Source organism: Mercurialis annua, linkage group LG5 (genome assembly GCF_937616625.2).
Source record: "Mercurialis annua linkage group LG5, ddMerAnnu1.2, whole genome shotgun sequence".
Classification (NCBI taxonomy): domain Eukaryota; kingdom Viridiplantae; phylum Streptophyta; class Magnoliopsida; order Malpighiales; family Euphorbiaceae; genus Mercurialis; species Mercurialis annua.
In genome coordinates this window covers 7,122,048-7,145,239 of record NC_065574.1, presented here as the reverse complement: position 1 = coordinate 7,145,239, position 23,192 = coordinate 7,122,048, and the positions used below count along the sequence as shown (strand labels likewise).

Sequence of the window (23,192 nt, the reverse complement as noted above, 5' to 3'; positions counted from 1 at the left end):
CAAAAAAACCGGTCAAACCGCAAAACCGAACCGAAACCGTAAAACCGAACCGGAAAATATGGTTAACCGGTCCAAGAGTTTAGGTTTAGGTTTTAATTTTTGATTTTTATGGTTAATGGTTTAGGTTTAGGTTTTGGAATTTTAAAAACCGTGGTTAATCGGTTAACCGGTTTATAAATAATATATATTTTTATAGATTATATATATACATACATATGTTTTTAATTATTCAAACAAAATATATTTTACATCTACACATACAAAAATTCTAAACAAAAAAATATTTCAAAAATATTTTATTTATCAATATATTTTTATTTTAGGAGTATATATATATATATATATATAAAGAACTTTATTTTTCTTAATAAAATATTTATATATCTAATTGAAATATGAATAAATAAAATTTATATTTTAATAATTAAATAGAATGAAAATTAAAGTTTAATTATTAGACTATATTTAAAATTTTATCTATAAATTTTATCTTTTTTATATCTAATTTTTTTAATGGTTTCATGGTTAAAAACCGCAAAACCGAAAAACCGAACCGTTTTATATGGTTAACCGATTTAATGGTTAACCGTTTAAAATTTTAGGTTTAGGTTTTTAATTTTAAAAACCGAACTACTATGGACCGGTTTACATATTACCCTCGTGGACCGGTTAACCGGTCCATGCCCACCCCTAAAATTTAGCATGAAAAAGTGGTAAAATGCTATAGATAGCATAACATTTCAAATTTTACTCCAATGCACAAAGTTAAAAAGAAATGTTATAATTATTTATTAAGATAATTATCTCTTAATTTTATTAATTGTTAATTATTTAATTTTTTTAATTAAATATTTTAAACTAAAATTTATGTAATATATTTTTTAATTTAATAATAAGCTTTTCAAAAGATATAATTAAAAGAATCAATAAATTATATAAAAATAAATTATTTAATTTTTTATTATATTGATGTATGATCTACTATTAAAAAATCAAATCGATATTGTAAAATTAAATAGAAGCACAAAATTTAAAATGAAAAAAGTAAAATAAAATAAAAAAAGTAGGTTAAAATAATAAATGCAAAAAATGACCGTGGTAAAATTGTAATTAATAGTGAATTGCTATTGGTTGTTGAATTTTAGCATATGCTATAGTCTGTGCTAAATTTAGCTCGTGATATAGCATATGCTAAATTTAGTACAAACTATAGCACTGCATTGGAGATGCATTTTAAGATTAAATGCTAAATTATGGCATTAACACTTCATTTTAGCATTGTATTGGAGATGCTCTAATGGCCCTTTATGGCTACCAATTAAAAAGTGTGCTAACGCTCAGTATTGAAAAATAACATGTATGAGAAATGGATTGAAAGTTTTAAATTCGAAAAATATCTTAGCACATGTTGATTTTGTTGTAATTTGTTTTACGTGAGTAATTTCGTTGTTAGCAGTCTTTTAATTTGTTTAGAAAATGTCTGCGTAGTCTATATCAACAACCTTAACAATACAAAGAATTCCTGAGATGCTAAGGATCGAAGACTTTTTGGATATAAAGTCAGATATTGTTAAAAATTTGTATATCTATTATTCTGTTAGTTGTTTTTATTTTTATTTTTTTCTTTATTTTTATTTTTATTTTTTAACATTTAAATTTTGAGTTATTTTTGTTATTGAAATTTGGCGTCAACAACTAACTCCACCAAGAAAGATGTCAATAAGTATATCACAATTGTAGCTAACTTGTGTTCAATTTTTTTCAAAAAAATTAACTGTTTTTTTTATGATCAATCTTTTTAATTTCGTCAATTTTCGTGTAACTTTGATAAGTATTTTTTGATTGAAAATACAATCAAACAATAGATAAATATAGCTTAAAAAAACAAATTGATAAATATCTATCAGAACATAATAATTGATAAAGGATCAGTTTCAAAACAGATGTACTAAATAATAGTAATAAAATGAAATTAAAATATGAGGAGATGGACAAACATGAAATTAAAATTTATACGATTATAATTGTTCAAAGAAATTGAAAGGAAAGATTCCAAAGAAAATATAATAATCATGTTACAACTAAAGGACCGACCACACAATTCAACCAAAGAACTAAAATATACAAGCCTACACTTCAGCTGAATTGTGTGGATAATATGTACCAGAATTTCTAGTTTTGGTTGCACTACGGAAGTGCATTGATCTGCCGTAGCCAACGAAGTTCCTCTTCCTCGCCGTCTTTGATGATATCATCGACCTGTTCGACTACAAGCTTTATGGCATTGATGCGCTTTTCGTTCTCTCCCATCCCTTTCTGTAATTCCACTAGCTCCTTGAGTGCCTTTTCTAGCTCCTTTGTTGCGGTTTTTATGAACAACATGCAGTTTCCTCTCACAGACATCAGCGCAGAACGCAGTCCTTCTATTCTTTCGAGCTCTGATATATTTTCAAATGGCCCAGTCAGCCATGAAAGCTTCAGGTTCATATCCTCCAGATTTATCATTTCATTTCTAAAGACTTTAATCTCAGATAGATTGAGCGGAGTTCCGATGTTCTGCAGTTGTTGAACAACATGACAGACGCTTTCAAGTAAACAAGCCCTCTTCGTCCGCGACTTGTGCTTACAGCTAGCAGCAATATCACCGTACTTGGCAAATATGGCTGTCAGTATAGGGGCTGCAGTAGTCTTTACTCCATAGCCTTGTACTAAAGCAGTTCCATTGCGCGCATTAGCTCCTCCATTATTGGCTGGAAGTGTCTCTTCAGATAATGGGATCGAAAGCTCGTGGTTCTTCCGCTCTTGCATTCGACCATTCCTTCTTTTTGCAGATCGGTCTCGCCGATTTCTATTGGAAGTTGGTTGCTGCGTAAAGCTGCAAAATTTTGTTCATAAAGCTGCAATTATATCAACAAAATACAGTGATCGATTTCTAAAGCTGGTTAGCGTTACCAAAAATGAATCAAAACCAAACACTATTTCCTAAAATTCCAACACTTAAAACGCATAGACCGTGAAAAATACATGAGCTTTGTCGTTCTTTGTTGCTATGGTTCATGTACATGGCTTAAACTAGTTGACATATATCGTATGAATTTTTCAGCTTTCTATTAGAAGAAAGCCACTATTTAAGACAAAAGGTCACACCTTACCTCATGAATACGCTACTAAAGCTTTTTCGCAATTTATTTCTCATCGAAACATATGAACCTTCGGTGAGTTTTGCTCTCTTGCATAGCAAGTCAGTATACTAGTTAGTTGAGATCAGGTCATTACTATCATTGTAAAAGATGGCCATTCTATAAAAAGGTTATGGAAGTTGTTCAGAATGATCTCTTAAATTAAAAAATATTACATGCAGTTCACAATTTAATACTAATAATATAATATGAACTTATTTATAAGCGGATGCGATATAGTTTTGACATGTAAAATTGGTTAAATATGCATTTATTTAAAAAATAAAATAAGCTTTAGAACAAATGAGCACCTTTTGCTGAGTAAACTCTAATAAATTTAGGAGGCAAACTTACAGTTTCAATGAACCAGAACCTAGAATGTCCACGGGTTGTCCCTGTTAACATATTACTTGAGGATTAAATAATTTAGCCTTTTAACTTAAGAACAACAATAGTATCAGTCTGATTAAGCAATTCGATATTAATCACTAGCAAAATGTATAACTTATAAGCAAGCCAGGATTAACTAACCATTCAGTGTCAGGAGTGAACCATGTGAGCTATATAATTCGAAGCTGTTAACCATTATTTTGTTGCAACATGTTTAGAACAAACATATTTTGCATATCTTAGAAACTCCTTTCCTAGAGAATAAATAAATCTTTGAAATTCTATATAACATAAATCTACCTTGCATCTTTACTTTATCTCTATCTAGAAGTTTCTTAGTTTTCTTTTCATTCATTGGTACATTGACTATATGTTTCTCTATGTTTCCGAAAAAATACATATGCAAGATGATAACATGAGTTTCAGCTTTAACATAACGTACAAATATGATGGAGAACTTCCTGCTTCATAATTTTACTTGCAGTTTATTGTTCAAAGCGCAAATTGTTTCAAGCAATAGACAAGAATATATGCAAAAAGGAATCTAAACACAACGCATATCATTGAACAGATAATAAAAGGCCTAGTATACCGTTATCAGAATCTATGAGACCAAGAAAGCATTTTTGTTTAAGTCAGAAGAAATTCATTTACTGGAAGTGTTTACCAACATTGGTTGTTCACATGGCCAGAATACGGGAACAGCATACCCACCGAAAATGAGAAGGTAGCAAAGTATGTACATCATTTACATAAGTTGGATAATGCAAAGAAAATTTGGGACCATATTTAACTGTACCGTGTCTGTAGTTTCTTCAAGTTCAGCATTCTCAGGTGTAATTTGACGCCTAGTCTTCTTCCCATCCTTACACGGAGTAGTTGGTCTGTCATCATTAATCTGTTCGAGTGCGCAAGGTTAAAGAACATACAACAAAAAACTCAAGTCAAATGCCTCTCCATGAATTGTTAATATTCTTAATAAACAATTGTTCTTTACATGTAAAACAAATTATTTTATGGTCAGCTGACTACTATTTCATCTATTCACAACAACATGGAAACTCCTCATTTCTCAAGAACTTGATTATGCCATATATGCTGCCTATAAAAGAATGAAGAATGAAACTAGCACAACAACTATGTAACGGAATTCAGAAGAGCAGAAAAAAATGAAAGGGGGGAGATAAATTGTGAATATATACAATATGTCCACGGGTTGTCCCTGTTAAAATATATCATATTACTTGAGGATTAAATCATTTAGCCTTTAATTTAAGCACAGCAATAGTATCAGTCTGATTAAGCAATTCGATATTGATCACTAGCAAAAAGAATTATGCATAACTTATCAGCAAGCCAGGATTAAATAACTATTCGGTGTCAGGAGTGAACCATGTCAGCTATATAATTACAAGCTGTTAACCATTATTTTGTTGCAACAATGTTTAGAACAGACAACTTCCACATTTTGCATATCTTAGAAGCTCCTTTCCAAGAGAATAAATAAGTCTTTGAAATTCTATATAACATAAATCTACCTTTCATCTTTACTTTATCTCTATCTAGAAGTTAGTTTTCTTTTCACTCATTTAGTACATTGACTATTATGTTTCTCTATGATTCCGAAAAAATACATATGCAAGATGATAACATGAGTTTCAGCTTTAACATGACGTACAAATATGATGGAGAACTTCCTGCTTCGTAATTTTACTGGCAGTTTATTGTTCAAAGTGACGAAAAAATTGTTTCAAGAAATGGACAAGAATATATGCAAAAGTGAATCTAAACACAACGCATCTCATTGAAAAGATAATAAAAGGCCTAGTATACCGTTATCAGAATCTATGAGACCAAGAAAGCATTTTGTTTAAGTCAGAAGAAATTCATTTACTGGAAGTGTTTGCCAACATTGGTTGGACACATGGCCAGAATACGGGAACAGCATACCCACCGAAAATGAGATATTAGCAAAGTATTGTGAGATCAGCTATGAAGCATTCAAACCTTAAAAAGAGCACGCGTAAGTTATTTGTTAAGATCAGCATTTTGAACTTCTTATTAGTTTGTTTAGATTGTCCATTAGGATCTTTATGTTCCTTCTTGTTAACTAGTATATTTATTATATACAAGGACTTGATGAAAGTTAAATCATTATTTCTCTCAAAATCGTCTCTAGCAGAGATTGCTGTATTCTCTAAACAAGCACCTTTCCTAAGCAAAGGTCATAAGGGTAGAGAAACTTAAAAAAAAAAAACAACTAAGCCATTTTAAGTTGCTGGTTGTAAGTTGATAGCAAACTCGAAACTAGAACAGAATAAATCTATACAGCAAGTAAAATAAAAGAAACAGTTTGACAACCACATTTTCAGGGCATTACTTCAAATGGAATGTAAAGCTTGATGACTGACAAAAAGATAAGACATCATAGATGTACATTCTTAGAGGGGGGAAAAGGAGCACGTACGTCATTTACATAAGTTGGATAACGCAAAGAAAATTTGGGACCATATTTAACTGTACCTTGTCTGTAGTTTCTCCAAGTTCAGCATTCGGAGATGTAATTTGACGCCTAGTCCTCTTCCCATCCAAACACGGAGTAGTTGGTCTCTCGTCATTAATCTGTTCGAGTGCGCAAGGTTAAAGAACATACAACAAAAAACTCAAGTCAAATGCTTCTCCATGAATTGTTAATATTCTTAATAAACAATTGTTCTTTATTTGTAAAACAAATTATTTTATGGTCAGCTGACTACTAATTCATCTATTCACAACACCATGGAAACTCCTCATTTCTCAAGAGCTTGATTATGACATATTTATGCTGCCTATAAGAGAATGAAGAATGAAACTAGCACAACAACTATGTAACGGAATTTAGAAGAGCAGAAAAAATGGGAAGGGGAGAAATAAATTGTGAATACAATATGTTTACATCTCCTTCAACAAATTAAATGAAACTACAAGATCAAGTTGCAGGCAAGAGATGCCAGATAAATTTTGATGAAAACTTAAATGCCCCAGTCTTTCTTCATAAGAAAATAACGAATCAGGATTCAGGATCAGTGGAAAGATTGGAAGCACTAGATCAATTACAAACTATAAAAGAATTCAAACAATTACAAATAATGAGTATCCTCACCAAATCTTCCTCGGAACAGCATATGTGAAAAGGCTCGACCGTATTGGTTGCTTTTTGGCACATAGCGCGAATGTTTTGATCATGTTTATCCAGAGAATCTTCCAAAATCTCTACTGTCTTCAAAATATATGGTTCAATCTTTGCACCACAGTTTTTGATAACTTTCTTGCCCAACTTCCAGGAAGTTGGAGCAACAATCTGACAAAAGATAGAAAAGAGATAAGAAAACTAAAAAAACAAGGGAAGCAAGTTGCAAAGGCTTATCACCGGAATTAAAATGTAATTCATGATTATCAAACACGATAACTGTTACCCGATTTTCCTTTCTCACACTAATTAAAAGGGGACTGAAAATCTCCAAAGAAATATCATCACTTTCCAATATGGTGATCGTCATTATTGATGCCATGGCTGCTGATACAGCATCTGAATCGTTTGACCTTAAAAAGAGGGGGAAATGTAAGTTCTTAGAGTACATATACCAGTCACCTACTTAGTTCAAATACAGATGTTAGAATGCAATATCCTAATCACAAAAGAAAGTAATGGCTTAATTCCTGAAAGGGATAACTGTGATAACCAGCACAGATATGAAACATCACAGCCAGAGAAATCTCACACAAGATACGGAATCTTTTCCACATAACTCAGCAACCCGCCTTTATTAAATGCATAATTACCTACAGCTGTAATGTTCTAATCTCATTAGCACTTCCATATCTCTTTCCAGAAATCCTACCTAGAAAAACATAAGATGGATGTTTAAACATCCCATTTTCGCAAATATGCCCTTTCTTACTAAAAAGGAAGACACTTGTAATTCGCCATCCATAATTGTATGTACCACACATGTAATTAGAGCCATATGCAGCGGTGAAACAATGATCCGCAAGGTTCAATAATCACGAGCTAATCCCTTAACACTGTTAAGCGCAGGAACAACAACAATATGATAGAGAGACCATTCACAAGTACATGACGACAACATCTACCCAATGAACTCAAACATATCACATTAGCACATGTTAAAGTAGTTACCGAGTGATTAACAGAAAAAGCTGAAACATCTGGCTAATCAAAGCATGACAATGAAGGTCCATCATCATCACAACTGCCCTCGTTGATGCAAGAGTGACAAGGACTGACACCGCCTTTGAGTAAAAAGAGCTGGACATGTGTGAGAGCTTCGGAAATGTAGCTACAATCAGATAAAATATTTCCTGTGCACCCCGAAACAAGAAAAACCATATGCAAGATCTCAATAAGTCAATATATATAAATATAAATTGATATTAAATATCGAAATCACCTTCATTTTCGTAGCATCATATGGAGCATCTGGTGCCGTTATTCTAATAATCTGACTAATGCAAGCAGCAACAGAAACTTTAACATCTGTATCCGAATGTCTCAAAAGTTTATCAGAAACCAACAAAATCTTCAAAAGCGAAAGCGAAGCCGCCATCGATCCGTGTGGCGATTGATCCACCTTTGATAGATCACACTCAACTCTCTAGAATCAAAATCAGATGCAAATTCATCAATAATTCAGTCTTCAAAATAAGTCGAAAGGCGCAACCTTTATAAAGAATGTCAATCTTTTGTCAGTAACCAACTATATATTGTTCAAAGAATTGAAACTAAGTTAAAGATTTTGCATCATTAACAAAATAATCACATTGTTCCTAATTTATTTTTCAAGAAACCCCATAAAAGATAAAGAAATAAATTTAAATTAAACATGTGAATGAATGATAATAAAATAATAAAAAAATTGAATTGTGCTTACATCAAGAATAGAGAGAAGGTGATCAATGCAAAATGGAGGATTAAGAAGATTTTTCCCATCTTCAATTAACCGTTTTTCAAGCTCTTTTCCCGCCATTTTTTCTCTTCTTTAATTTTTTTTTTAATCTGCAACAGAAACAGAAAACAAACCAAGAAATGTAAACTTGTTTGTCAAGAAAAAACGGAAATTGCGTTATTATTTTGAAATTGAAAATTGAAATTGGAACCTTTTTGAGTTTTCTTTGGATTCAAGAAAACCAGAGTGGTACCATTTTTCAAAATTAAAGTAGCACAGTCCTACTACTACTAGTAGTACTTGATTTTCTGATTTTCGGATTCGGGCAGACGGGTTAGGCCATAATAACCCATTTTCTTCAATATTTCAATTTCAAAAGAAAGTATTAGGTTTTTTTTTTCTCAAAATATTTTTGTGATAAGTTTGTTTTGTTTTATTACTAATAATATTTTATGTTAAAAATTCGCATAAAATTATATTAATTTATATAAATACTAAATTTTATGGCATTAAATTATTATGTTTAAATTTTATTAAAAAGTAAAATTAATTTAACAAAGGTCTAATTACTTAAAAACCGCACACATTAAATTTTTTTTATTTATACTATAATTTAGGAAAAAAACCGTTTGTATTTTCTTTTAAATTTTCATATTTCACCTCTCTTCCTTCCATGGAAGGTCCTCCCGGTGGGTTCAAAAATTAAATTGTAATTTTCTGAAAAAATGTAATTCGTTTTTTTTTTGTATAGAGAAATTTATACGGTTTTAAATTTTTTAAATTTATTAATAATTAATATAAATTAAATAAATTATTATTATTATTCGTTAAATTTTGTGTAGAAGAATGTCTTTTTTTACTAGTAATAACATTAACATCTAATTAAAATATAAGATAAAAATGAAGGATTATTTTAAACTTTTTTCCAAATAAAAAGAGGTCAATTTAATACCTTATGGGTATAGGTGAAACATGAAAACGGAAAAAATAGTACAAACGGTTTTTTTCCTATGTCATGGTATAAATGAAAAAAAAAATCAATTTTGGTGGTTTTTAAGTAATTAGATCTTTAACAAATATCTAAAAAAAAAAAAAAGAAAACTAACAGATCAAGTATATGTTGAACCCACGACTTAATAGAATGTTGCCTAATACATCAACTTGACTTCTTCATCGGAGAAGACGGTTCATGGCGGTCGGAGTGGGAGTGGGAGTGAGGAGGGGCAGGCCGGAGTGCGAATGCGTCGGTGGAAGAATTAGAATTTTAGATTTTTTTTTTGGAATAAAAAAAATAAATTTTGAAATTAACTAGATTTTAAATTTAAATATAATTTATCTCTGAATAAAAATAAAATCTCGAGATAATTAACTTTTAATTTAATTAAATGTAATTTTAATAAATTTATTTAATTTAAATTTAGATTGAATTAAATATTAAATTGAACAAAGGGTCAATGCCCCTCCTAAACTTGTGACACGGGGGCATCTAATCCAATTTATACTTTTTTGACCAACTAACTCCAAAACTCTTTTTTTTTGCTCAAATAACCCTATAATTGTATTTTTAAAACGCGTAAAATACAAATCGGAGATGAGTGATGCAAAAAGTAATTAGATACTTCTCTAATTGTTGCGATATAATTATCCTGATCTATTTTTTGAAATAAAAATATTAGTTATGGAGTTATTTTACCTAAAAATGAAAAGTTTTGAGGTTAGTTGCTCAAAAAAGTATAAATTGGGGTAAATGATCCCAAGTCACAAGTTCAGGGGACGCGTTGACCCTTTGTTCATTTTAAATTAGTTAGTTAAGAAATGTTAATTATTTTTAATATATAAATTTTTTTAATAATATAATTAATTTATTTGATTTATAGATTGAGTCTGATTTTGATTTTGATTTTGATTTTGGTTTGTTTGTCATGTGTTTTAATTAGTGATGCCTTTGGTTTGGTTGGATTTGTAGGTGTTGCCAACTCAACTTCACTCAATGACTTTTGCTAAGTTGGCAACGATGTAACGGGGGAGGTGGCGATTTTTTTTCGTTCAATTCACAAATAGGTAAAAAAAATATTAAAATATTATGAAATTGGCTAAACTAGCCGACTTTAAAAAAAGTTGTATTTTATTTAGATTAATTAACCCTTATACATATTTGCTTTATTATTATGAAGATGTATATTGATCTGCAAATGCCACTCGGCCATCTAGAGGTTACCTAATAACTATTACTTGTCTCCAACGGAAGCAGCTATAAAAACCTTATGAGAAGATACAAAACTATAGTTCAAATTATTCTTTCTGATGCTATTCTGATCACTATCAATCTGCCACTTCTAGTGCTATCTGATTCTGATCACTAAAAGTCAGTTAATGCTGCTCGGTAATCACTTATCGGTCAACTTGTTCTGCCGCCCGCTGAGGTAACTGCATATCTACTATGTCTTCTCTAGGAAGATTAGGCATTGATCCTTGGCCGGACTCATTCGCAGCTGACTGCCGGCTTTCATGAGTTGTTAGTGCCAAAAGATGAGATGCTTTCGAATTTTTGCGAAAAACCAAGTATGCAATTGCACCCAAATACAATCCTAATCCTCCGAATCCGAAAATTCCAAGAGAGATGGATGCTGCGCGTTTTAAATGGCCGTGGATGAGAATGTTGATGAAGCCGGAGACGAGGTAGTACACATTGATTGACATGATCAAGGAGCCAATAACCCAGGTGATAGCTGAAATCTGTACAAGCCGGTCAATGATAAGTCAGTGATGAAGAAGAATAGCAGGATGCAAAAAAATATAATGGTAAAGATAGTATTATTCGCCTATCAAGGACTGGTCCGATTGGTCGAACGAATTTATGAAAATTTGCGAAGGTCTCGAGTTAGAGTCTAATATTATCTGATCACATTCATCTATTTAAGTGAAAATTTATCACATTTATGGTGAATATACGAAATAAACTAAGCTTTATTGTGTAGCTCATGCAAATTTGTTTTAGAAAACATTTCGAACAATGACAAAATATGATCAAAAAAAAGAGAGGAAAGAAAATAGAAACAATCTACTGAGGTTAAAACTGAAGAACCAATGAGAGAGTGGTCTGATCTGAGGTTAAAACTGAAGAACCAATGAGAGAGTGGTCTGATTGGTATTCTCACTTTCAAAGAATTTTACGGAGGTTTTGTGGTCGAGCTTACACATGGACCTCATTTTTCCGGTGAATGTAAGAAAATAAACTAGTATTCTTTATTGTGTACCTCGGACGGACCATTAGACATCCAATAAATAAAAAAATTCAAGTTTCAAAATGAAATGGCTGAATAGTATCATACCACAACTGAGTTGGCATGAGCCCCCATCTTGGTTTTGCAACTGGTGAACTTGAGAAGTGGAATTAGAGCAAAAGGAAGCTCAAATGAAAGAATCATCTACACCAAATCATTGAATGTCAACTTTTTTATCAGCTAATCACAGCCATTGATTGCCACTAAATTAAGACTAGTCATTAGGAAAGTACAAACTGGAAATCAAAGAATGCAAGCACAATATTTTTAAAGTAGATTAGTTTTAAGGGTACGCATGTAGTACCGATGCGATAATAATTAACTTTCCAGCCCCAGCAGAGCCACCGATAAGTGCAACGATCAAACTCGGGACTATTGCCAAACATCGAGTTAGAAAGTTTCGTACCCATGGTACTAACCTTAGATCCAAGAAACCCTGCAATATGAAAAATTGAGGGTTTTTAAGCGAACAAACAGCAGAAAATAAGATCGTGAACAATTATAGACTAATAACATTATGTATGATTTCCTGAAGTGATTATTTTCCTTTTTCCCCGACGTTTGATCCAATTACTACTATCTCCTTCATTCATTAATTTCATTAGTTGAATTTGTCCTATGTTTCCGTTGAAAAACAAATATGTTTCAGTATTACCTGCATGACATACTGCCCGGCATAAGTCCCTGTGATGGTAGAACTCTGGCCTGACGCCAGCAAAGCAATCGCAAAAAGTTTCGAACTCCAACTACCTAAAACGTTCTGTAAAACAATAAAACCATTATCAAGAAGCAAATCTAGATAGACAGTAGCTTAGAAAAACAATGTAGATTGTTACATCTAGGATAAGATCAGAGTTTTCAGGATATAAAGGGTAATGAGAGCATTAGATAATGAATCTGGTCACTTACTTTAAGCAGAAAAGAAGCCTTGTTCAAATCCAAGTCCTCACATTTGGACTTATCTTCAGGGTTTAAATTTGAAGAATTGCAAACAGCACCAGTTACAGATATAACAGAGATATTAATGAGAAATGCTACAGATAGAGCAAAGCCACTTTCTATTAAGTAAAATCTGCAAGCCTCCTGCAAACAAGAGCTGAGTTAATAGGTGCCAATTCGAACAAAATCATTACGTAACGACAATATTTCAAGACCATTTCAATGATACTACGTTATTACGTATGTGCCTTTTTTCTGTTACTATTATCCAAGGGAAAATGCTCTTAGATATCAGAGTTGCTTTTCTATCTGGACATATTTAAGTGTATACCAAATTATACGCTATGTTGCACGGAAATTTTTCGAGTGCACGTTTCAGCATTTTATTTCTATTTCCAAAAGCAACGGAAACGCTTCTAGAACTCCATATCTCTATATTTCTGACCAATATTTTTGTAGAAAATATTGTTTCAACCGTTCTTCGTTTGTCGTTTCTGTTTCCCTGTTATGAAATCCAGTTGCAGTATATTGGAATGATCAGACAAAACACATTTCTAGAACGCAAAGGGAATTGGCGACGTAATTGCTTTCATCTTTAACCTCAAAAGCGCATTAAATGCCAAGCTATCAATAGACCTGATTGGACTGGCACACATGACTCACTTGAGTATACTTGAGCACTCTAAATAGGTTATTGCTGATGATTAAGATTATAACCAGCTAAATAATCGAGATCTACCTTTATACCACGGACAGACCGAGGGATCTTCCTGGAAAGTACCAATGCAGAATGGAGGAAGAGATTGTGCCTATACAAGGGAAATAAATGCCATAGATTTTAATAACATTTTCCAGTGGAAAGAACCATTAATACATTGCAAAACAGATTGTATAAAACACCTACGGCATAACCATGGCACCAAGTAATGAAATTGCAAGCCCGGTAGCCCCATTTCCCCCGAGTTTGGGAACAAAAAGCCCTTCCAGAACTTCAGAAGCATCAGGCTTTGCATAGCCAAGCTCCCCCAAAAAGCATCCAGCAATTGTAAATACAAGAAACCCAATAAAGAATTCAAGCTTCCGAACCTATAATAAAGAACCGACTCAAACGAATGATATGAATTATTATTAATCAAAAATTTGGAATGTTGAGCACTGCCAAAAGTCTTATATGAAAAAAGAACAGTTTCACGATATATGGCATAGGAAAGGAAATTGCATACCCCGTATTGTTGTAATGCTAGAAGAATCAACGTACTAAAGCCAGTGAGAAGAACACCAATCCAGACTGGAATTCTGAAGAGCATGTTCAACGCAAACGCTGTACCAATCACTGAAAACAAATAAACGTCAATAAGCATACAATTATTAAAGTTACTTAGAAGTTGCACCATGCTGATTGTACTTGTACCTGAACAAAAACATCGAGAAATGAAAGACATTTACCTTCAGGAATGTCACATGCTACAATAGCGATTTCTGCAAGAACCCAAAGGATGAAGTTTGGTATTCTCGGATATTCAGACCGGCAGTGTTCTGCCAAATGCTTTCCTACAATTGCATATCAACGACAGAGAAATGAATACTGGTATACTACAGATGGAAGAAAAAAATGTAATTGGCAGATTCAGATGCTTACACATACCAGTAACAACCCCCAAATTGGCAGCAAGGGATTGAATAACGAGAGCAGCGCATGAGGCCACTAAAATGATCCAAAGTAACTGAAAATATTTTTTAAGGAAGAGTAAATCACTTTCTATCAAAGAATTAGATTATGATAATGAAAAAATCAAATCATCAATTCAATTGCATTTTATTAGCTGGGAAAGAAGATTATGAACTAAGAGTCAAACAACTGTCTATGTTCTTCATGTCTGATTTCGCATTTTCGTTCACTGACTAGTAATCTAATTGAAAATCGTATTTTCAGTTTTAAGTTTTAACACCATAAACTTCAAAAAACTAAAAGAATGTTCAGGGAACCATTAAGCTAATCAGGCTCATCATAAATTGGCATACTATTGGAGATTTTTCACAAACGGGAACCCGTAATCTCTAGTACAAGAAAATCGAGGGCTAGGAGAGTAGCACAACTGCATTAAGAAGAAAATTAACATACCCCATATTTGTACTGTGCACCTGCCTGCAGATCAGTTTCAACTGCAGTTTAACACAGATGACAGAGCATTAGTAGCAGCTATATTTATGTCATAGCAAAAGAAAATTTGGAAGTTTTGGCCTCACAATTTCCAGGATCAATATATGCAATAGAAACTAGGAAGCCGGGACCCATATACGAAAACAGGTTTTTCCAGCTTTTCCTCTGCACAAACAATTGAAAGTGACTCTTCAGTATTTTCTCATTACAAAGAAAAACTTTGCAGAGATTATGCTTGCTAATAGCAACAAAATCTACTAAATAATGTCAGATAAAAGCATTTCAAAGTTACTGATTACTGATTAATGAACGCGATTCTCCTGCATATAGCATAGCAAATTACAGAAAACACTTCACATATTTTGTTAAATCTTATAACTTCCAATATCGACGAATCACTTATTCCCCGCCGACGTTAATCATTTAGTCTTTTCTGAACCTATTAATAATTTAGGACTTTACCAGGTCTTCATTCAAATAATACAGCTATGAATCTAAACTATCAACCTGACTTGATTTTCCTAATACTTTGTCATAAGATTAGGCAAGACTTTCAAAAACCAACTAATCTAGTGCTTATGCTGTGTAACTGATATAAGGCAAGTCTAAAGAAACTTTTAAATAGTCTACAAGCAACCAAATTACAAGGAGACAAAAACAAAACCAACAAAAACAACTTTAGTATAAGCACTTTGAGATAAACTCAAGTTTTATCGTACTCAAAATATTAAATAATAGAACTTCCTAAATATTGGATTTGATTTTTCTGTTTTGTAAATCAAGTAGTAAGAAAGGGACAATCAAGTAACTAATTGTCTTATTATTAATTTTAACACAAAACAAAGGGCAGTCTCAATAGCAAAATCTGTGTCAACAGAGTGAGCCGACACGACAGGAACACGACCCGCCAACCCCTTCTGACATCCCTAAGGACAGGCATCAAAAATGACTTTTACAGTGTTGAGTTGGATTAGGTAATGAACAGATAAATGATTGAACTTATTTAGATAACCTCAGAAGCAAAATCTGATTAGGATTCTCACTGAAACAGTAAGAATTAGAACCTAATATTACAATTCCCCCAGCTAAAAAACAAACAAAATCTGCAACTAAACTTAGCTCAACTCATCTCAGTCAAACTCCTGCCATTTTTTCTCACATCTCTTTGAATTTATAACCATTTTCAAGCCTGATGCCATTGAAATAAAGATGAAATAGATTCTAAAAACACATCAAGAAAACACTAAAAAAACAAACAATCATTACATCATATGACAACCCAGAAACATAATGAAAAATAAAATCAAAGTTGGAGAGAATATTACATCAGGAACAACAATTTGTTCACAAGAATCAGATTTTTCAATAAGTGGTGCATTGGAAAAACTCCTATTTCCAGTACTGACAATAAACTGTGGCTGCCCTGATGAAGATGATGATGAAGAGCCCGCCATTTACTACCAAAAAAAAACACAGAAATGAAACAAAATTTCAGTGAATACAATTTATTCAGAAAAGGTGATGAATTTCATGTTGGAAAACTCAAAACAAACAAACCCCATTAACATAAAAATAAAAACCAACATTAAACAGATTAAAAAATGAATTTGCATTATTATAAAAATACTGACCTTTGTTACAAATTCCAATGAACTAAAAGACGTTGAGAACAAAAACAAGAAGCAGAGTTTAAGTTAGAGTGTTATTGCAGTTTGAAAGTGATGAGTATTAGTGTGTTTATATAGAAAGTTATGGAAAATCTGCTACTTTGGAATCATGCATTGTATCTAAAGTTGTTGGAGAAATTTTAGCGGAAAAGAATTATTTTTTGCAAAAAATGTAATAAGTAATAACTCATCAAGTTAGCTTTTTTGGACCAAATGGTGCGGATTTGGGACCTCGCACTCATAAATAAGAAAAAATATTGTATTTAATACATTTAAAAGAATTGCTATAAAATATAAGATTCAACTAATTAAAATGAAATATACATAATTTTAGAGATGTAAAAAGTTAAAAATTAATATGTATTTTATACTACATGCTAGAGGCTTATTTAATTTTATTTTAATTCACGAGTCTTGAATTTTTTTATTTGATACTCGAACATATTAAACTCTAATTTCATTAATATTTTAATATTTTTTTATATAATATGCTAGTGAATAATTATTTGAATTAATATTTCTGATAGTAATAATTTAATTTTTATAATTTATTTTATTATATGAAAATCTATTTATTTATCATTTAATCTATATTTAGTAATAAAAATAATTATAAAATATCTTTTATTAAATAAAAGTTGATAAATTTTATTATTATTATTATTTATTTAAAATAATTTTTATTGGTACAATTATGCTTAGTAAAATTATAACTAATAAAATTTTATAATTAAATTAGATAAATAAATAAATTTAGCACATACTAATTGAATGCCAAATTTAGCATAAGGTTTAGAATATGCTAAATTTAGCACCTATTAAATAGTTTAAATTAGGAGTGGATTGTAATAATAAAAAAATCGAGTTAATTACTATTACTCTCATGAGATTTTTCTTTTTATGTATTTTTAACATATATTCTTTTTATATTTAAGTTTTTTTAACTAAAATTTTTTCTATGTAAAAATGAAAAAGAAAACAAAAAAAATTGAGAAAGTAGACAGTATTTCAGACATAAACTCATATAAATAATAATAATAATAATAATTAACGCTTAAAAGTTTCCAACAACTCCCAGAAAAATAAACTTTATAGGCAGCAGTTTGTTGAGTTTTGGTAATATATTCTATAAAAATCAAATCCGTTTGGGATTTTTTTCAAGTTCGTTTCAATTTGAGGAGTCAAGTTCAATGAATTTACACCATTTATTATCAAATGAATGGTATAGATCAAAAAGATATAATTTTAGTTAAATTAATACACCGTTTATTTAATAATGAATGGTGTAAATCGTGAATTTGACCCTCTCAAATTCAAATAAATTTGAGGAAATTCTAATCCAAATCATAATGTAATAACCATAACATGAAAACAAAAGTTTCCAAATTTTAAAGTTTTGCCTATTTAATTTTGACAAATTGATATTCATAATTTTTATTATTTTGAACAAAATATTAATATTAATATTAAGAACAATAACAATACTAAGAAAATGAGAGATGTAAAAGTGTCATCTCATAGTTGAGACCTGTTTAGAAAACCTCATACACATTGTACCAAAAATATTACTCCCTTCGTCACATTTTATTTGTCCACTTCCTATTTTCATACATATTAAGAAAACATTAAATACTAACAATTCTTTTTTTTTTACCATTTTTTGATTCTTAGGTTAATTTATAATTACTATATTGAAAAAAGAAAAATAGTCAATACAATACTAACAACATTAAATCCCAAAACAAATGCAAAAACAATATCTATTATTTTGAAATATTTAAATATAGTATAGTGGACAAATAAAATGGGACCGAGGGAGTAAAAACAATAACAATACCAAGGGGAGGAGTAGGGCTGAGCAAGAACCGAACCAGACCGAAAAACCGAACCGAACCGAACCGAACTTTGTTGTTTGGTTCGGTTTTTCGGTGAAAACGGTTTGGTTCGGTTCCTACTTTAGGTAAAGTTCGGAGTTCGGTGTTCGGTTCGGTTTGGGTGTTTTGAAAACCGAAAAACCGAAAAAACCGAATGAACCGAAGTTTAATATAAAATATATAACTTTTTTAAAAATAATATACATATATACTTATATTTATATGTTTTTTGTATTTATATCTTTATTATTGTTGATATATGAATTAATAATTGTTATTTAAACATATATGAAAGTATATTAGACTCTAATTATTTAATATTTGAATAAATTTTAATAAAAAAATTAAAAAAATAATTAAATTCGGTTTTAACCGAACCGAACCGAACCGAACCGAACCGAACCGAACCGAAATATTTCGTTTTAATTCGGTTCGGTTTTTTTACTTCCAAACTGAAAGTTCGGTTCGGTTTGGGAAATTTCCAAACCGAAAACCGAAAAAACCGAAAATTTTCCCACCGAACCGAACCGAACCGACCGATGCTCACCCCTAGGGAGGAGGGACTCTCTGGGATTTGAAGTTAACGCAATAGGAAGTGGTCCATCCTAGGATTTCCTTTTCTGTCCACCAGTTTGCACGAGCATGCCAGCTTTTATATATAAAAAAAAATATGCTTCATTTTACCCTTAAATTTAACATGAACAATCAACTTAGGCTAAGTTCGTAGCTTTTAAAAAGTGCCTGATTATCCAAAAAAAAAACTACTTTAAACTTGACATTTTTTGTGAGGTGTCAAATAATATGAGCGATTCATATGAATCGGAGCTGATGTAGCATAATTTTATTAGACAAATTAAAGCAGAAAAAATAAAACGAGCCAAAATTTTAATTCATCGTGTTGTTTTAAAAGCCATGAAATTAGCCCTAATTGATATTTTGTGCCAAATTTACGGAATAAAATGAATCTTTGTCGTACAATAACTGGCAATTAAAAAAATTTCATTAGCTTATTCTGCTGAATAAATATGTTATGATTAATCATCCAAAAATAATTTTTATTTTCAGTTTTTTGATGGTTTAAAATTTTAAAATTGTAAACTTTGTCTTATTTTCAATTTTTAATTTTTATAATATCAATTTATTTAAATTAGAGTGAAGAAAATTCAAATGTGCTCTTCCTATGGCTTCATATTGTTTCAGTTGTTTTTTTTTAATAATTGGGGAGGAGGGCGTTTTTGATAGAATTTGAACTTATAACCTAACAGTTTGTTACACATCGTTTAAATTATTTGAATTATAATTCGTATTGTTTCAATTTGTCTTTTTATCATTAAAAATTCAAATACGAAGGGTATAACTTCCATTCAAATTTACATAAATAACTATAATAGAAACTGAAAATTAAAAAATAAATTAAAATTGACAATTAAAAATTAAAAATTAAAAATTAAAAATTAAAAATTAAAAATTAAAAATTTTGACAATAAATAAAAAACTAGAAAAGGCAGAATATTTGTTTATATGTGTGTGTGTGTGTGTTATTTACTTATTATATGTGTCTGTCTTATTTACTAATTATATAAAATTTTGAATTAAATTAAAATAATAATATATTTTTATTAATTAATTTAAAATTTTATATAAATATTGAACATAATTTAATTTTTATTTATTCTTTATACAGTAGTTAGATTTTAAAATTTTATAAGACTTTTCTATATTGTTTTCTCCAAGTTAAATTTCATTAGACTAACCCCTAGACTCTAGTTATGACAAAAGCAATTCAACTCCTATATTGTTTTATACTATAAGAAATTGGAAACTGTACTTTCTATTTAAATACATTATGATGAATATAAAATATTAGATTATAATGAATTGTGTAGCTTACACAACCCAGCATCCAATAAATAAATAAAAGTTTCATTAAAATGACATTTTCATATCTTGCTTTTAAAAAATAAAAGATGCACCCAATATTTTAATTCGATTGATTAGTGACTGTTTCTATCAACAGAATACTGTGCTTAACATAATATAGACGAAATGTATTTCCTCAGCCCACTTTGAAGATTTTATTTGTTTTTGCACACAGATTAAAAAAAATATTTATTATTCATAATTTTTTTAATTTTTTTTCATATTTTATCCATATAAATAATAATAGAATTTTTTATTGAGTTTTTTTTAAGATGACTAAAAAATGATAAAAAATATTTTAAAAATAAAAATAGAACTTTCTAAATGAGATATTATAAAAAGGTTAATTACATATAAAATCACCACCCTTACATGAAATTGCAAAAATAACACAACTTTTAAAACGTGGCAATTCAGGGCACCACCTTTTATTTCTTTTCAAAAATAACATCGACACATTTTTAGTGGCGTTTTTGCTGACGTGGCATGACACGTGGCACTCCTATTGGGTGTCCAAGTCAACAAAATTTTATTTAAAAATATACCCATGTTGTTTTGAAAAGAAATAAAAGGTGATGCCCTGAATTAACACGTTTTAAAGGCCGTGTTATTTTTGAGAATTAGTGTAAAGGTGGTGATTTTATATGCAATTAACCCTATTATAAAATAGAATATGAGACTTTTTATTAGAACAGAGAAAGTATCTATTATTATCTTTAATTTTTTTTATATTTAAATATTTGTACAGTTTAAATTTATACTGACCGTTTTTAGTTATTTAAATTTAATATACTTTTTATCTTCATATATTTCCGCTATGAATAATACTCACTTGTTTTGACGGAAGATTAAGAAAAAATGAAATTGGTGATTTTTTTTATATTTATTCATATTCTAATTTTTTGATAAATTATTTGTTTACTATCATCAAACATGTATTATATCTAGATTCCATGATAGTTCAACTATTTTTTGTGTTATTCGCGGGTAATTATTATAAAAATTATTTAAAATGTTTATAATATAATATTTAAAAAGCTTTTGAAGTAATTAATTATTTAAATATTATTAAATTTAACATAGAATTCAAGAAAATTATAAAAAATGCTCAACATTAATTACACGAATATAAAAGAAAAAATTAATCATTTCATTAATATTTATAAAATATTAAATTGTTTCACATAAATATTGATATTTTAAAATAAATGTTACTAAGTTAGTGTATTTCATTAAAACATAAGGGATTTAAGTAGTCTACCCTATTTTATAATAATTGGACTCTTAAAGCTATTCTACTATAAATATTGGATTGAATTAGTTTTTAAATAAAATTTTAAATTAATTTATAAAATTATAAAATAAATTAATATTGTTCGTGGATAAAAATTTAAGGCTCTAATTTTATTTTATTTTGTCAAAGATACAATTTCATTTTCGACTACAAGAATCTCAATTTTAACCACGATAATTGGATCAGATATTAAAAGATATTACGACTACTTGACAACATAACATGTCATCCGATATAAAATTTCACAAAACTAGATTTAAAAACAAATCTAGCCACAATAGACACAATTTACAAATATAAAAATTACAATTAGAAATAATAAAATTTTCAAATCATTCAACCTGTAAGAATGAATCTGTAAACTATTATAAAAAAATACAAAAAATTTAAACTTCAACGATACACTAACGTCTCTGGTTGATTTATGAACGAAGTATCATTCAGTAATATCAAAATTACGAAACATTGTAGTAAAATATCTTACAAAGCTCACTATTTGAAGAAAGAGATAACCATATAAGGCGGTTGATGCAAAAAAAAAAACTATTACAATAACTAATGATATGTAGTAGAAAAATTTATTTAATTCAATAATAGAAATAAGAGTGCGGGAAAGGTGGTTTTAGCCAAAAATTTGCTAAAATCACCTCTCTTTAGTATGCGAGGCGCAGGTTTTATTTTGTAAGGGTTTGGAAATGCATGGGTGAGAAGGGTGAGTCGGTGGGATCTAATTATTACTCCCTCCGTCCTATTTAAGAAGGGACATATCTCATTTTTATTTGTCCCATTTAAGAAGGCTATATCGTGTTTTTAGTGCCGATTTATATAAATTTTCTTTTTTTACCCCCTTTTCTCTTTCCATAATTTATGACTATTAGTCTATACACAATATACAACACTATCATAAATAGGGATAAAATAATAAAACACTATAATAGTTAATACTTTTTTAATATATGTAAAAACGTCATTTGTCCCTTCTTAAACAGGACGGAGAGAGTATTTTTTATATATTGATATGGAGGAATTACGCATGTATTCCGAATAGTGTATCGCAATGCTAATTAGAATGAAAAGTATTTAAACATCAAAGAGTTATAATTAATATTTCTCATATAAATTTGAATGTAAAAGTGATCAGAGGTCTAAAATTCAGGACCACAAATTAATATTTAGCCAATAATATATGAATGTATACTGCATAGTTCACTACTTCGCTTTCCAAAATGTAATATATAATCATCATTAGATAATTTTACTTTTGGTCCCTTTTTTTTGAGAAATTGTTTTTGGTCCCTTATTTTAAATTTATGCTAAACAGTATTTTAAAAACTGAACAGACAAACGAAAAATTACTCGAAACTCAATTAAGTGTGAGATATCAGGGACTAAAAAGGTCTCAAGTTTAATTGATGCATTATCATATCTCCAATTAGTTTATTGAATACTTTTGTCTTACATTGCAAGTAGTGATAATTTTCAAACTTCCCGCTAGAGATGGCAATGGGGCGGGATGGGGACGGAGAAGCCATCCCCAT

At 30.0% G+C, this 23,192-nt stretch overlaps 2 protein-coding genes across 3 annotated transcripts; both read right to left on the bottom strand.

The window, feature by feature from the left end:
* Positions 1 to 2,003: 2,003 nt before the first annotated feature.
* On the bottom strand, positions 2,004 to 8,817 carry LOC126679805 (sister chromatid cohesion protein PDS5 homolog C-like). Of its 2 annotated transcripts, XM_050374789.2 has the most exons (10): positions 8,727 to 8,813; positions 8,501 to 8,625; positions 8,021 to 8,224; positions 7,750 to 7,931; positions 7,025 to 7,151; positions 6,712 to 6,909; positions 6,093 to 6,191; positions 4,369 to 4,467; positions 3,534 to 3,574; positions 2,004 to 2,875 (listed from the first exon to the last, which is right to left on the bottom strand). In XM_050374789.2, exons 2-10 carry the CDS (start codon positions 8,594 to 8,596, stop codon positions 2,188 to 2,190), a joined length of 1,734 nt encoding a protein of 577 aa, XP_050230746.1. In that variant the 5' UTR covers positions 8,597 to 8,625; positions 8,727 to 8,813; the 3' UTR covers positions 2,004 to 2,187. The 2 variants fall into 2 exon arrangements, with proteins under 2 accessions (XP_050230746.1, XP_050230747.1); XM_050374790.2 differs by lacking the exon at positions 6,093 to 6,191 and having other exon boundaries at positions 8,727 to 8,817.
* Positions 8,818 to 10,622: 1,805 nt separating this feature from the next.
* Positions 10,623 to 16,750, bottom strand: LOC126679757 (metal transporter Nramp1-like). The gene is made up of 14 exons (XM_050374732.2): positions 16,531 to 16,750; positions 16,225 to 16,356; positions 14,986 to 15,064; positions 14,861 to 14,901; positions 14,384 to 14,462; positions 14,185 to 14,289; positions 13,962 to 14,071; positions 13,643 to 13,824; positions 13,478 to 13,547; positions 12,709 to 12,882; positions 12,455 to 12,559; positions 12,104 to 12,235; positions 11,848 to 11,943; positions 10,623 to 11,251 (listed from the first exon to the last, which is right to left on the bottom strand). Exons 2-14 carry the CDS (start codon positions 16,351 to 16,353, stop codon positions 10,907 to 10,909), a joined length of 1,647 nt encoding a protein of 548 aa, XP_050230689.1. The 5' UTR covers positions 16,354 to 16,356; positions 16,531 to 16,750; the 3' UTR covers positions 10,623 to 10,906.
* Between the last annotated feature and the right edge of the window lie 6,442 nt (positions 16,751 to 23,192).